Source organism: Myiozetetes cayanensis, unplaced genomic scaffold (assembly GCF_022539395.1).
Source record: "Myiozetetes cayanensis isolate MyiCay16 unplaced genomic scaffold, myiCay2020 scf7, whole genome shotgun sequence".
NCBI classification, from domain to species: Eukaryota; Metazoa; Chordata; class Aves; order Passeriformes; family Tyrannidae; genus Myiozetetes; species Myiozetetes cayanensis.
Genome location: NW_026087964.1, coordinates 15,740,524 through 15,757,926, shown reverse-complemented (window position 1 = coordinate 15,757,926; position 17,403 = coordinate 15,740,524). Strand labels below are relative to the sequence as shown.

The 17,403-nt window shown below is 38.6% G+C and overlaps 1 protein-coding gene across 3 annotated transcripts in view; it reads right to left on the bottom strand.

Moving 5' to 3' along the window:
* The window catches only part of STIM2 (stromal interaction molecule 2), an 82,691-nt gene extending 65,288 nt beyond the window's left edge, over window positions 1-17,403 (bottom strand). For 2 of the 3 annotated variants that reach the window (XM_050337694.1, XM_050337690.1), the window contains exon 1: window positions 17,178-17,403. In XM_050337694.1, the coding sequence (XP_050193651.1) occupies window positions 17,178-17,388 (211 nt within the window). In that variant the 5' untranslated portion in view covers window positions 17,389-17,403. Of the gene's footprint in view, window positions 1-2,014; window positions 2,121-17,177 lie in introns of those variants that run through there. The other variant, XM_050337691.1, reaches the window with a different exon arrangement.

Sequence of the window (17,403 nt, the reverse complement as noted above, 5' to 3'; positions counted from 1 at the left end):
TAGAAAATAAAGGGAAGTAAACCAAACAGTGAGGGTTTTTTTCCAATTGATAGTATTTTCAAAAGCTACTAGTTAAAAAAAAAAAAAAAAGAAAAAACAAGACAAACTGTCTTTACATGGTGTAATACACCATTATGACAATAAGTTCTATTGATCCTCATGTCCAGACATCAAGCTTTTTTCCAAGTGAGATCTACATGCTGGAACATAAAGCCATGTTTATTTTAGATAAGATAAAAATCAAGCAGTCTGGAACAAGTCTTCACACTTCAGGACACAAGGCAACTAGTAAATGTTTTTTGTTAGGAAGAGTTATATTAAATTGCTGTGCTGCAACTATGTGCTAGACTTCCTGCAATATCCTTTCTCAAGCTCCAGGGAGAGGTTATTTCAAGATATTAGATAAGCTATTTATTTTTCTAAATTTGTAAGGTAATTATTAGGTTCTTAAACAAGGTTTTAACCAGTTACTTCTGGACCAGCAAGGGGGCAGAAGCACACAGTAATATGCCTAAAAGCCTATTTGTGAATAGCATCAATTATTGTCTGCAAGAGCAGTCTTTGGGAAAAAATACAACTCCCTAAGGAGTCTCCATGGATTTCTACATTACACCATCATGGATAATATACATGACTTTTAGCTTAAAGAAGAAGACACCAATGTTTTAGTTAAAATTGATCCCACAGAAACTGAATCCTCTCTCCTATCAGGAAGTGAAATTTTAACAATACAGTTGTGAATAACAGACAGTGATAGATGCTCTGTAGAAATGCAAGTAAGTTTGCTCTTTTATGAATGCAGCAAAAATATTGTCCAAGACCACTTAGTTCTGAACACAATATTTTGACAGTCTGTGAAGATCTACAATCACATCCAAAATTTGACTCCATTAATACTTTTTAAAAAACGAGGTAACAGAAGAATGTGATACATGCATCCTCCAAGTCTTTGGAAGTAAAGAAATAGTCATAAGTAAAGCTAAATTATGTATAGAAAAGGGAAAAAAGCATTTAGGCTTTCTTGCAGTGTATTTTCAGTACTAGTAATTTTTTGGACAATCCATTCTTGTGCATACACTAACACAAATTCTGCTAAACGAAGTTTTTTTTAAAAAAAGTAAACTTACCCTAAAAACAAAGGTGCTTTGTCAATGAATTAGCTAAGAACTTTCAGTCACGTAACAAAAGTATGCAAGACTATGCCATGAGTGGAATAAAGAATTCACAATGTAACTTGCCAGGCGCCCTCAGAGTGGAAAGTTTCAGAATCACCACATTTCTCATATAAAAATAAACCACAAAATTAAAGATGGTTCTTAATTTAGCATTTCTGTCTTGCTTTATAATTGTTTCTTATATAGTTATAAACTTTATACAGGTAAAAAAATACTATTTGATTACACAAGCAAACACACCAAAAGAATGAGAGACAAGGAATAATCCTGAGCAACACTGCACAGCTTCCTGACTTGTTTACTGCTGGGAACTGCGTATGCAACCCTTTAAACCCTACACAAAACAAATTTGTCACCACTGCTATCCCAAAGACCTGTATGTCTCTAGGATAGTATGCTGTTAATGCCAAGAGGGTTTTTTTTTCTAAACAAATGCAGCCTTTTTACAATGGATTGTGCATCATGGACAATCTTTGGTACTCTCCCTTTACAGAACTTTTCCCCACCCATCCCTTATTCCACTGGCAACTTTTACTTAGTTTCTCTATCCGTGCTCAGTCAGTATCCACCTTCTGTTAAACATTCATGAGGCCAGACTGGCAACCTCTCCTTAGTTACTCTCTTCTTTCTACAGTCTGGGACAGACTGTAGAAAGACTTCTTTCTACAGCTGCTTGGGACATCACATATTGGACCAAGCAGGTGCATGGACAGAATGGAAGAGTTAACTTTGACATATTTTTTTGCTGAAAGTTGACTATGCTACTTTTAATTACAGAATATTTAATATTCATTAAATATTCAGTTATTTACAAGCATTACTATGTAAGTAGACCTTACCTAAGAAAGGTCCCAGTTCAGAGGAGACATTAACACTGCCACACAACAAATAAAGGTCCTTTTGCATATATTGACTGAACACAAAAATCATTTCCAACATTAAATGCTGGATCAATCATCAACTCTGACTGAAATAATACAGGCATTCATTAATTGGGTAGAAATCACAACAAGTTAAAATAAATTCAGACAGTAATGAAACCTTAACTAATCTAAATTGCTTTGCATCATATTTATTAAGAACAAGCTCTGGATTTCTCAAGTACTCGCCCTCACATCATTTACCCCCTATCTGAGGTGAACCACCTCATAAACAACATAAAAGCAAAAGCTGCATAGAAATTTACTCCTGGAATATTTTTTGAATACCTCACTTAGCAAGTTCCACTGGACATTCAACTGAGGAAGTAAATAACAGGTGTGACCAAAAGTGAAGGTCAAGTTGGACGGGCATCCAAAGACAGAGTTTTGCCCAAGGAAAAAAAAAGACATTAAGTTAAAAAATTATATGACAGAATAAGTCATTCTATACTAGAAAAATCAGTACTTCTAAATATATTATTTAGTTATTAAAATATTTGCATTTAAAGAGTTATCCTGCAGATTTCTAGAAGTCTTAACTACATGAAACACATTCAGCTGTCTCAAAATTACAGTACAGAACTTAAGCATAAGTGTTCATTTATTACAACTTGCATTAATCACAGACAACAGATAAGACTTCTCTGCAGATTCCAGTGCTAGTCCAAAAAAAATGAAGACACTCAGAAGAATCCTATAAGATATTCCCAACAACTTCTAAAAGATCCTCAAATGCAGAACAACTGTAGCCTCCTAACAAACTGCAGATTATATGTCACCAAACACTCTTGAAGATTCTGGGTTTTCTCTGTCTCTCTGATATCTTTTAAAGACAAGCCTATGCCATCAGAAAAAAAAAAAAGACAATGCCCACAACTCTCATCCTTCCAACTGCAAACACTTTGAACAATAATGAACCACTAAGAGCAACTCCAGGGCTATGGTAGCTTCCAAAGCAGAGTAGGCAGCCCAGCATTCTGCTTGTGACTAAACCAATCACGGTTGCATGATACTGAACAATTGTGGGCGAGGATATCACTACTTCTAATTTAGCACAACATTCTGCTATGAAGTACAAAGCGTTACTTGAAGTTCCCTGATGCAGTTAATGCAGAGGTGGAATTGTTCTTTCCTTTTTCCATAGCTGTGCTTCAGTCTTATCTACAGATCTAAAATACTTCTGTTATGAGTTTTCAGAACCACATTAGCTGATGGCTACTCTTTACTTCTGATATTCCTTATGAACATAGGCAGAAAGATCTAAAACCATCTGTGCATCTCACATCCACCAAAAAAAATACATTTAGTAAAGCAGGGAAATTCTTTCTGGAACCTACACAGCATTTTCAGTTATGTTCTACTGCACCCAGCATCTTACAAGATCCACGCAACTCCTGAAGCAAAAGTTTAGCAATAGAAAAATGCTGCATTTAGCTCGTCAATATTCCTTTTCCATTCTTAACTTCGAGCAAAAAATAAGGGGTAAATCAAATGAACTGAGAAGGCCTGTTAAGGAGGGTTGGGGTACACAACCAGAACATTCAAAACATGCAGAGGATTTTTTGGGGGGAAGGAAGCAAGGCAAATGCAACAGATAAAACTTTTTTTTAAAATTTTACCAAATATATTATGAAACATTACATCCTAAAAAATTTCCTTACGCTGCAACCCAAATGTTCAGATGAAGTCAGTAAAACAGTTCAAAAGGTGAAGTGAATGCAAACACAGATCATCTTCTCTAGTGAATAAGTCATCTACTAAGAAGCCTCAAACCTTCTGAAAGCGATAAATTATTTCTAACAAGGCTATCAAAGATGGGGAGAAGGAGTTAACACCACCTCCCTTTCCCTGAGTAACACAGTAATTATAGCTTCCTAGGTAGTATTACTGATTGGCTGAAACCTTATCCTGCAGCATTTTAAAGCTAAATCACATAGAAAACAAAGCTTAAGTGCACTTAGGAAGCACTGCAAACATAAATACCAAATTAATATCCAACCTGAACAGCAATTATTCATTCTGTAGCATTCAAAAAACTTAAAAGACATGAAAGAAATGTGACAAAAATACCTGACTAAACAGGGTTTAAGTTTACATATAAACCTAAACAGATTAGAGGCTCCTTATAACAGAATAAGGCACTGCTTCTAGAACAGTTCTCATATAGAGCTGTAACTGAACTGAGTATCCTCTTCACACTCAGCAGAAATCTAACAGTGAGCAGACTTACTGACTAGATCCATATGTCCAAACAGGGTTTTCTACCTCATGACAAAACAAGTTTACTCTGTTAGAGAAGGAGCCCAGATGGTGACACCTCAAGAGATGTGAAATGAATCCCATCCTTAAAGCTTCTGATCAAGTCACATCATGGGTATGGGCTTCAACACCTCTGGGCTCTACGAACTCAACAACGTTAAACACCAAATTAAAGTAATATGAACTGGTGAAGCAGAAACTGTGCATAATAATGGCTACCCAAGTATGTTTTTCTGACCACATCTTGAAGTTTGCATGGTCTGAAGTTTGCATGGTCCCAGATGAGGCTGCTTTCTCAAAGTCTAGTATAACAACAATAGCCTTGGCATGAGCAACAGCCACTCAGAAAAGCCAAAGAGAAGGAAGCAGGCTCGCTGCTGGATATATCCAGTGTGGGCAGTAACAGCTGCTGCTGGGCTGGCTGCTTTCCTCCACCCTGGGTCCTGTACCTCACCAGTAACCACCACAAATGCTTCACACAGCACTGAGGCCAACAGCAAAACTTTCTGCCTACCCTGCCAAATGCACACTATTATTTCCCTGTTTCCTCTGAAAGGAACAACTGGACAAGAGCTGGAAGAGGCATGAAAGCCATCCTTTGGATAATGACACCTTAACAAAAATAAAATATAATTTCTCATAGAAATATTTAACCAATATTCAGATATCTAGGTATACCCACTGTCTTTAAAATCTTTCAGGGTAACAATTAAATAACTGAAGATGCTTTCATTACAATTAAACTTTATATCCATTTTAATTGCTAAACAAAAAATTACAATCAGTAAAATCAAGGGATTTCTCGTATTTAACAAACCAACTAACTCAAACTTGTAGTTTGAAGTATTGTTTATTTAACAACAGTTCAAGATAGGCCAAAGGAGTAGCAAGTTTCAAAACATTTATAAGCAAGAAATCCAAGACCATCAGGTGAGGCTATTTCATAAAACATGTGAACATGTCAGAGCCAATGGCTCGGGATTCATGCAAATATTACAGGCTACTTACAGCTCTTGGACAAGATGCACAGGGCAAGTACAGCACTTACCCTGCCCCAGCACTTACAACTGCAATACTTTGAGAACTTCATTATTGGTGTTGGCAGCTCTACTTGACACCAGTATGAACGTCATAATTCAACCTTTACAACATCTCTAACTTACATTTACTTCACATACCAACACTAAGAAAATACTTAGGAATTATGCTCTCCACTAGGTGTCCAACAACCCTGGGGTTATGTAAAATACTTTAAGAAATGCCTTATATGCTTTGGCTCCACAAAATACAGAATGCTCTGTAGTCAAGTTCTGATGTTACATTCACTACCTAGCCAACCAAAAGGAGCTCTTTGAAACATTCAAGCAGTTGCACAAATGGCAACCTCTGTGTTAATTCCAGGACATAAACTGTTGTTTTCATCTGTGTGCAGAAAGCACCAAAGAATTTTATATATAAGTCAGTTCTTCTTCAAAATTCAGAATGCAAAACTTGCCAAGGAAAATATAATTATAGCTCTGTCTTGATCGTGAAATATATGTTCCTTTCCAGCCACTAACCAGTCTCTTACTAGAATTAAGCCTGTCCTTTACAATCATGAAAAATACAGCACGGACCTGAGAAAGCAAACTCAATTTGCACTCCTTCGAACATCACACTTTTCTTAGTTTTCATGTGCAGCATGTCCTTGTTACCAGCAGAGTGTTTCACTTCCGCTTTCATTTTAATTGTGTACAAAAAAAAATTGAAAAAGGCAAACTAAACTTAGACATTCATGAAATGTTTCAGCAGAACCCAAGGCAAGATCAGACAGTTTCACTTCAAGTATTGACAATCATACAAGAAGCAGTGAAACAACTACTTTTGTTCCATGAAGTCTTTTAAACCTTTTTTTTTTTTTTTTTTTTTTTGGGGGGGGGGAGGGGGGGAATAAAAGATACAAGAGACCACAAAGTCTGAAAAGTTAGTGATTTTCCCTCAACATCCTGCAAATAAGAGTGGCCTGGTAGGAACTACAGAGTGAATGCCCATTTTCCAAAGCAAATTGGATGAATGATCTTCAAAAATGACCTGATCAACCTCTAAAATTGTCACACTACTATCTAAAACACTACAGCAGGAAAGAAACTTCAGTCCTAGGAGAGAGCAAACCAATACAAATCAACAGAAGAAACACAGTTCAATAAAATCAATTTAAAAAGTGAGTCAGTGCCAGCAAAAATTTTGCCAGTCCTCAAATTGAAAACACCCACGTAGTTACACCTCCCAAAAACTAACAACATAAATTATGATGCAGCTTACTACAACATTATGACATTCTCCTTTATCTTAAGCACTTTATCCTTATTCTTTCTACTTTAGCAGTCAATTTAAACATCTGCACAAAAACAAAACTGAAGTGCTAATGGAAAGAGCGACTATTTTGTCAAAGTGTCTTGTCTCAAAAAACACAACCATACCTTACAGTCTCACATAAGACTAGCACAAATATAGGAATTGGCCACACTGACTCAGAGGTGTCTATCTAGTTCAGCCTTGCAGAGGATGAGTTAGCAGCAAATGGTGCAGTACAAAGGGTGATGGAAGTACAATCTTTCCCCAAAACAACACATTTTTATTTTGCAAAACAGTCTGCTGTAATGAGTTTTCTAGCTCAATTCTACCTGTTCATGCAGGTGTGTTCTGCCCCTTTGCCCTGGAAACTGGGAAGTGGGGTGGGGATATATCTATTTTTAAATATTCTCCTTATTTTCAATTAATGCCTCCAGGCCTCATAGCATGAAAATAAGTACCAGTCTTCCCATAGTTGCCTCCTTCACAATACTCAAGATTTCAAAGAGGTCTACCACATCTTCGCTATCACCTCCTAAGACCCAAAACCCATCTTGGCTGCCATAGCACTTTTTCATCCCCCCCCCTCCACCTCCTTGGCCTTCCTTGCTTCCAGTCGACTGTTCATTCAGCCTTTGTTTAGCTAATTTCAGCATATTATTCCAGAAAAAAATGAACCCAACAACTAAACTGAAATAGCTCAGCATGAGGAAGAGGACAGGCTGAAGGCCTAAACCACAGCTGCCAACACATGTCTTTAGGTTTTGAAGAACTACAGCCACAGGGCAGGTCTTTTAACACCAAGAAGTCCTATTTTCTTTTCTTAACAAAAACATATATATAAAAGCAGTGACTGGCAAGCTTTATTCAACCATTTTCTGGTTTTACATATCCTTTCAAGTGACAATGATGAGTATTTTATTTCCCTGTCTTCATAATTTGTAGTATTTCTTCCTGAGCAACAACCAGGCTTTTTCCAAAGACCAATCCACTATTACTCCCAAAAAATCTCAAGTATACAGCTAATCAGAGATCCAATGAATCAGTTAAATCCAGTCCAAGTATACATTTAATGGTTTGACAGTACTGATTAAAGTAAGCTCCTTCCTCTCCTCTCCCTGCACCACTTTTTTGCACTTCAATACTACCGTCTCATCACCCTGTCACAGTCACACATACTGTGAAACACCAGAGACCTCTGCAAGCAACAGCAGTTTACCTTGAGTACCACTTCAACCTCCTGCTGCACACCAAACTTCCACTCCCTTCTAATGCTCCATTTGTAACCATCTATTTGTGTGAAGATGCATCCTTTTTCTTTCCGTTAAGATAACGCTGTACCTGTGATTGCTCATCACTCTTTTGTAAGGAAATTGTGATATCTGTGACCCTGATCACAGGCCAGGTTGCACACAGAGGTTCCATTCTGTTGGAATAAGGAAGTCGTACCGCTTGTCAACATCAAGAGAAATTAGAGCCTTGACTGCTGTTCACAGGATACTATAAACAGACATGAGGCAACATAAAACAAGCTTCCCAGTGCTTCTGAGACAAAAGAGAAACACATCACAGATGCATAGTTTCTTAGGATGTTTACTGCATAGAGGAAACAAACCAGTTTTACTTGGATTTTTTCATAACAGTGTTTAAAAATAGTCAATTGGATGCATTTAGAGTTCAGATAGGTGAAGGTTTTTTCTTTCAAACATCTACAGCTGAATCAGTATGGGATGAGTTTCTATTATTCTGTATTAATAAAATCATATTTCATCAGTTTTACTTAACAGAAATAAAGTTACACCAGACATGCAATTTTAGTTTTGAGAATGACCTCTATTACAATAAATCAACTGGCAAAAACCAAATTAATTCCTGAAACAAAGGTTTCATCCCAAAGCATGGATTTTTATTCAAGCTTACTACCTACTATCATTTAACATCAGTTACTATAATCTAGAATAACTAATCTCTTTAAGAAGCCCTACTAAAATCATGGTTCTACTGCTAATCTAAAAGTCTCCCTCTGCAAGTACTATGGATAGTTCAGTATTTCCTTATCAGTTTTGAATGTCATTTTTCAGATTCACAGTTGGTAAGACCTGTGTAAAACATTGCTTTTTGCAAGTACCTAAGTCTCCCTTACCCACCTTTCTCAGTCACTATTTACTTGCCATGAGTGGGCTTCTACTCAAATGGTTAATAATACCTTCCTCCAGCCCTGTTACCTTCTGTCAGATGCTCTTGTGCAGCTGTGCACTGAACTGAAGCAAAGACCTGATACTGATTGGAAAAAAAAAAATTCAGTCACAACTTTCATCTTGATCAATTCCCCCAAACTAGTCCAACTCCAGATGTGACAAGTGAGCAACTGGAACACACAGAAAAGGCCAGGAGGGAAAGAAAGAGACAAGCAGAAAGGAGGAACACTCCTTTCTGAGAAACACCCGACTCCAAGGTCAGGTTAAACCAGTAAGGAAGTAACATCCTTTAAAGGCTGCAGAGCTACAGGTCTGGCACCGCTGCCTGCAACACTAACACAGTAAGGCCAATTATCGGAAGTGGAGTTTCACAAGACCAAAACCAAAAAGCCACTTTAGTTAAAATGCAGCCGTAGAATGAAATGCCAGTGAATAAATACACAATAGAGGTTTGTACACTGAAGTCAATAGAATCCATTTCATGGGCTCTTATCTGTACTTCAAACTGACATATCGCTGTGTTGTTTCCAAAGTAACTACAATACCCTCTATGGCGCTGATAGTTTCAGTAAACATATTTAGGGAACACGAACCAGGTATGAACAAGAGACTGAGGCAGCCCTGTTCAAAAAAAATACTGACAAAGTTAAGTTTTTGAAATAAAAATTAAAATATATGCTGAGAAAGACGGAGCTGTCTTCATGCATTTCATGTGCAACTAAAAACCACAAGTAGGAAAGGATATAAATATATTTTCACTTCCTGACACATGACAATATAAATTTTGGAACTATATGATACTATATAGTCTAATTTTCATATTTAGCAAAGCAATAAACAATACTTGGCACTAAAAAAGCCTTTTAATTTTAACTTCAAAATAATTTTTAATACTTCAGGCAATGAAAATAACTAAGTCAACAGTATTTTTCACACAGGTTTACAATGTTACAGCAAGTTACCTTCCAACCTTCTACATATAGCAATCTAGAATTAAAACTACAGTAGAAGGAAGTCTCCTACTCAGAATAACTACCTTTCATATTTGTTTCAAAATCATCCCAGAACACATGATTTGGGTGTGGTTTTTAACAGTATAATATTTCTTGTTTGTTGTTATTCAAATAAAAATATTGTGTAGCATTTCAAAATGAGGAAAAACTAATCAAGCTTGTCATTTTAAGACTACTAGAGAGAAACAACATAAGACATTCTTTTTATTTGCTGGGCATATAAACAAGCTTCTTACTGCACCTAGTGAGGGCAAGGGGTAGGAATGCATTTCAAGTAAAAATCTGTGGTTGGAAAAAAAAATTCAGCAGACTGACAAAAGTTATAAGTCAAACTCGATAACTTCTTAGCAAAGCTGACTGAACATATTTCTCCATGTAAACAGAATAAATAAATTTTAAAAAATCATTTATTGAGCAATTCACTCATTCATCAAAATGCTACACATGGGGAAAAAAAAAAACCAACACACAAACAAGAAACGTTCAGGAATTAATGTTGACCAAGCTCCAGAGAAGCCAAGAGGAGTTATTTACTATTAGGAATAAAATAGCATTTGTGTGAAAATTTTGTTTCTAAACAATTTATTTAACTTGCAGAAAACTCTGAATTTTAAGTAATTCAGCACACAGAGTCACTAGATGGAACCGAGAAAAACTGTTCCTTTATCTGTGTCACATTACTACACATGCTTAATAATTACATACAATAGCTCCTTACTTTATTCTAAACCACAAAGCAAGAAAGAGCATTCATACAACTCCTTCAGGTATGGAAGGTTTCCCTTTTCAAGGAGTACAGAGCCTAGAAAACCAAAATGTCTTCACCAGTTTTTCATTCAACAAAACCTTGCTTAAATTAATACTCTACCACAAGGTTGTTTGCTTTTAAACACAGCTTTAAATAGGTTGAGATAAACTACTGTTTATTGCTCATCTCAGTTTTAGAAGCTGAGAACATGCCAATTTCTTACAAATGAACACTAACCACAGAAATATGGTACACACAAAAGAAATCAGGTATTAAAATTTTAACTGGAGACTGTACCAGAGGGCTGGGCTGCTGACAGCTTTTAAAAGCTTCATGATGCAGAAGAAAAGGCAGAAAACAGAAAGCGTTGCCTAGAGGAAAAAGATCAAATCTATCTTTGCATTCCTATAAATTCTGAGCTACTGCAAAAGTTGAAGCTTCACACAATCCAAGTAGCCTCAAGTAACCATTCCAGTGAACACAAGGTTCTGTGGTGCAGCTTGTGGTTTGCGATACAAGCTGCCTTAAATCAGTGATGGGTTCCCACCTCAGCATCCAGAAAGAGAAGCAAGATTCACCTGCAGTAGCCTGACACTGTCTGCATAGAGAGGAAATTTTCTCCAGATATACTTCAAGATCTTTGCAAGGGACCACAGGAATGGGACTGAAAAGGTCAGTGGTTCTTACCTGTTAATTCGAATTCTGTTGAATCAAATGAGTCAACAGTTCTGAGTGCTGTGAGCTCAAATTCTTAACTGTTCTGACAAGCACATTACCTTCAATTTCCACGACAGTTTTTAGTTAAAACTCTAGAGTACTTCTCATTACACAGATTTCAAGATGTTTGTACCAGGTCTCTAAAAATGCCATGGTTTTTGAATTTGAAAGAAAATGAGCAAGATCCAGAAAAAAAGGGCAGAGGGAAGAAAGCTATCACAAATAAAACTCCCTTAAATTTGAAGTGCTCAGGAGAATCAAGTAAACAAATGCAAATTTTCCAGTATCCAGACAATCATCACATTCTGTTTATGCTGATTCTAAATTTTAACAACGCATTATCATTTTATTCACCCCTCCCCTTTCAGATATGCAAAGACAGTTTCCATAGTAACAGGAGAGACTTAGTAGTAACCAAAGGCAGAATAGCACTAACTTATGTAATAACTTGAAACTCACCTTGGTTTCTAAAATGTATATGTACTTATATTAGGACAACAAACACAGTGGTTATTTATTCTTTACACACACCCTATTATGGTCAAAATAAACATCTCAAACCCCTGTATTTTAAAAAGTCAGTTTCACAGATAGGATGTAACAGACTAATCCCAATTAAGTCTTTTCAGACACCAGGATTTCTGCAGTAAATTACTCAACACTTATGTAAAATAACATATTCTTGACTTCTGAGCATTCTTTGACAATGCCTTAATAATAAAAAAAAAAAAAAAAAAGCACCACTAATTTTCTTAGCTTTCCCACATCACAACTCTTTGCTATGTGTTCCTCGATGCTAACTGAGAACAGATCCTAAATACAAAAAAAACATACAAGTTAGAGCAGGCAAGCTAAAAATCGATTAAAGGGTATCAAACTTACTTCACACAAACATTAAAAAACCCCTGTATTTTTAGGTGTTTTTTCACAGTGATAGTATCATCATAGGAAATCTTATCAACTGCTCCTGTCACTGGGTACAGTCCTCATTTGACAAATATATGGCAGCTCAACCAAGTCATGATAGATCAGAATCCCTGGAGTTAGGTAGAAGAAAATGAGTCATGCCCAAGTTGTGTAGGACCAGCTAGCCAGAATCTGGTAGGAGGTCCTCAGAAATGCAGAGCTGTCTTCAGAAAGCTTATAGCTGAAAGGGCAACACAAAAACCTGCTGAGGGAGGGATGACACAGGGACCAAACATTTCAGGGAGAGAGGAGTTTAAAGAAAGGCTCTGCTACAGACTACTGTAAGACAAGAACAAAATACCAGCTAAATAACCTGGCTAAATCACAAGGCTAAGACCAAATCTTCAGAAGAGGTGAAGCTGATGGTCAAGGAAAAAAGCTCACAGGACACCAGAAGGTGCAGAATGCACTAGCAGAAGCACAGAGGAGTTACAGTCAAAACACTGGAAGGCTGGAAGGCAAAAATACTCAACTATGGGCAAAGGAAGTTACAAGTGCTTGATATCTTATCTCTGTGTGGGAGTCCAATGCCACTCGGCTACTTAAAGGCCAAGATTCTTCCTGGTTAATTGTTTTTTAATATTTGCTTCAAAACCCTCTACAAATCCAGCCATCCACAGCTTTTTTAACTATATGTCATAGTTATGACAAGTCAACTGCTGACTGAGCTATCCAAACACAGATCTCTCCTGAATTTCTCCTATTCTTTACCAGTAAAAATAAAGAATATGATATGAAATTAAAAACTTAATTAAACTGAGAAACTAATTAGATTTCCAAGATAGATGATTGCATTGAGATGCTATCAAAAAGTAAATGATAGCTTGAAGTTGTCATCCTTCAGAGGAGACAGGACTTGAAATTTCTGTCCTCCCAACAGAAAAAAAAAACCCAAACCTGTAGTGTTGAGTTTTCATCAGTAGCAAAAGCTACTAGCCTTAAAAAGCAGTTTACTAAGGAAGCGGTAAAAGTCTCACAGCTCACAAACTTTAAGACCAGCACAAGCCAAACTAATCATGCAAAAGCATTTTGCTACGTGACCAAATTCATCATTCTCTTTGTATTAGTCCACCACACATGAAGTCTCACACACAACCACCAAATTCCAAATGCATTATTCAAGACCCAAAAGGTCACAGTTTCACAGTCACCTAAGTGATACAATGCTATGAGCAGCTCTGTTCAGACCATCACTTGGTGCCATCACAGGAAGCAGACCATCCTTGTTCACCCCTGCTGACTCTCACCCACACAGTCCTCCCTCTTCTTTGCACTGGTGCTACTGCTTAAAGCAAGTCAGGAAAGAGTCTGATGAGAAATTCATCATTTTTCCTGTTGCCTGTGTTTCTTTTCACATCTAAGCAAGTTAAAGCAACAGACAGTGGTCATCAGCACTAGGGGCAAGCCGGGTACAAAGCAGAAAGGGAGCACGAACTCCTTCCCTCCTCGTGGGTTTCGAGTAGTGGGATGAGCATGCCTACTCCTACTAGCTCTCTTGTGCTAACAATATTGCCAGCTGGGGTCAACTCCAGAGAAAAAAGCCACACTTCAACAGCCTCCCACAGGAGAACAGCTCAAGCCAATTGTAACATTGTAGCTAAAAACACGTTTTCCAGAAACCTTCACTTCTCAAATGCCAAAATCTGATTAATTTGAAGAGCTCAGAATGTTAAGATGATAGCTAATTCCAGAATAGAAACTCAATTAAAAGAAAAATCTTTTCAATTACTTTAAGGAAAAGGTTATGTTATGCTGTCCATTGTTTCTTCAGTAAATACAATGCAGCGCTGTAGTTCAAACTGATCTAGCTCAATATTATAAGACATAATTTGAGAGAAATTTATTCGCCAAATACAGGTCCAGGTTCTCTGTCTCACCTCAAAGGCGAGATCATGGATCTAATATAAACAAGAAAAGAATCCAGAATTATTCAAAAACATTGCAGAATTACAAAGCACCTTAAAAGTCAATGAATAAACAGCATGCAAAAACCCAGTGGCATCTTCAGGCCCAGAACAGAAAGTTCCTTAAAACTTTCTACCAAATTAACTCAGGAACAAGCTGAGCCAGCGTGAGTAGGGAAACAGCCTCATGGTGTTCCATCCAGTGAAGACACAGTTTTGTTGATCCAATTTTCATAACCACAACTAAATACCTTCACGCAGTGTCAGATGTTACATATTTAGCTGTCATTTAAAAATACTGTTAAAAAGGCTCATATACACAGGCAAAACAACAGTACTAACATATATAAATACCTGAGTAAATATGGCAAAAATAGCATCTTAGGCTCTTCCCTAGTCCTAAAATTCATCTTGCATCCCTTTTCTGTCAAGTGTTTAGATTATCTTTGCCAGCTTCTGCTCTAACCCACTAATAAACCTCTAATGGGAACCTGTTTAAAAATCTATGTAATTTGACTGTTATAGGTAAAAACTTTCCAGCCTATATTTAATCTAAATCTCACCCACTAAAATTTACTTCCTCTTAAACTACATCTGAACCACAGAAAAAAAAAAAAACAGAAAAAAGTTTAAAAAAAACAGTGCTTCTGTGAAGTATTTCTTACATACATACCCATCCCACAACCTTTTCCACCACACCAAAATAATGCAACTCTACAATGAAAAAAAATAATTACTCATGGGTTCAGAGCCTCTCAATCCACATTGCTACTTTCCTCTGTACTTTTTGGGTTGTTTAATACTCAAGACTAAACACAAAAGTGCAATCAAAAAGAAAAAACAAAAGCCTTAAACTGATTTCACATACCCAAGGATAACATCCACTTTTGCCATCCACATGTTGTTCATTTAGACCAATTTGTGACTAGGAGTCCTAAATCATTTCCTACATCTCTGCTTCCCAAACATCTCTATTTGAGCGTTCTACAGCCCCTTCCTAGTGTGGCATTTTATACATAGCAGCTTTTTAACTTCTGGGTTGTACTTCCCAAACCTGTTAAAATGACTGAATTAAACGTTTGTTCTATTCTTCTCCAAACAAGTGCTGGCATTCCCTCCTAACTCAATGGTGCATCTGCAAGTTTTCACTTTCAAGAAAATGACAGATAATATAACTAAAATCACCCCCAGAACAAGTCATCTGGTTTTCTCCCAACCTTCAAGAGATTTTCCAGTTTTGCAAAAAGTAATTTAAAACTATTTGGGGATTAGTTACTTGACAGGCAAACTTATACGATCAACTGAAATACCGTATCTATCAACCAGATGAACATGGAACTACGCTTAAACCTCCTAAAGTTTAAAACTGATTCTAAGATGGCTTTTAACCGTATTTATTTTCCAGACCAAACTGTTATGTAATACAATAAGCCCACTTACAACATAGATTTCTCAAATAATTGTATTTTTTCACCAGACAAGAGGGATTGTATTTCATCACTGCTGAGAGGGAGAGGGTATGGCTGATAGGCATCTCAGTATTTCAGTCCATAAAATATAAAAACAAATTACTTTTTTCCATACAGACTGACACATCAAAATTGATTAAGCACAAAATGTAGAAAGCGTCAGCACTATACATAGCAAGAACCATTTAATACCACCCACAACCAGATTAATGATGATTAAAAAAAAAAAAAAACAACCAACAAAAAAACAGAGAGAGCGAGCTGTTCCAATACAGCATTTTCACAGCACCCTTGGGAAGTACAACTGCTGCTTCACAGACTGCGGATGTTCCAACTTCCTTAGTTTATACAGCAAGCCAACAGATTGGACAATTCAGATTTCAGAAGTGTCATGTCCTCAAACAAGACCGCCAGATCACGTAGCCTTGCGTCTCCATCTCAGAGTTATTTTGTGAATATTGTTGAAGTTTCATTAGTTATAATTAAAATTCATGTTGTTAAGGTGTTAGGCTGGGCAAAAACCCATACATGTCCCATCCACCGAAGTTCAGTAATTTTAGCTCAGGGAGTCAATACCACTCCAAACAACATCAGAAGTTTTTCTCTGATAAGAAACCATGCTACTTTGATTCTGAAGGGGTATGGGTTTTTCTTTTTCTTCCACCTGCCACGCTTCTCCTTCCAATTATGGAGCTTTTTAAAAGGCACATTATGAGATATGACAAACTCTTTAATGTTTTATAGCACTTCCCTGCATGCAAATCCCATTTTCCTAAGTGAAGTGTCTGAAAAACTGTAAAGCTTCCTACCGCTCATTACAAGACAGATTCAGAATGCGTATAAGCAATTCAAAGCCATCAAAGCCTGTTGAAATTAGATTATTTTAAACGTTTTCAGCCCAACTGCTGGTTTTAACTGCAGGCATTTACCATTTGCCCTGAAGTGCTTTAGTATGAACATATTCACTTTTCTTAACAGAATTAAGTGAAGGTTGGAATGCTTTCCACTGTTTCCTGGAGAACCGAACGCCCCCGAGGGCAGGGATGGAACCTCCGCCCGTGCCGCGGGGGCTGCGCTCCGACACAGCGGGACCCGCGGGGTGCTGGGGCGGGTCCCCCGCGCCGGCCCCGGCCCCGCAGCCGCGCTCGGTGCTCGCACACGGAGCCCGCACGGGCGGCACCGCGGGAGCGGACACGGAAGCGAAGCCTCCGGCTCCCAACAATATCGCTATTCAACAGGACCTCGCACACATCCTGCGGCGGCTCCTTCCCGGGAAGGGCCGCGCCGGGCAGTACCGCAGTGCCGCCGCCGCCGCAGCCGGACCCCCCGCAGCCCGGCCCGGCGCCCTCTGCAGAGCCGCACCGCGGCTGCCCCGCGGCCAAGGGGGGCGGCTCGGAGGCGCCCGGGAGCGCCGCGGACCCGGCGGGAAAGACTCCCTCCCCTGGCCGGCAGCCCGGCGGGACCCGCGGGCCGTTACCTGTCGCCGGCTCCGCCGCACAGGGGGTGGCACCTCCCCGTCCTCCCCGCCGGCCGCCGCCGCCGCCGTCCGCAGCCTCCAGGTCGCAGCCCGCGCCCGCGGCGGCGCCGGGCAGGAGCGGCCCCGGCAGGAGCAGCGCCAGCAGCAGCAGCGCCGGCAGCAGCAGCCAGGTCGGCACCGGCCGCACGGCGGGCGCTCGGAGCGCGCTCATCTGTGCGGCGCTGCA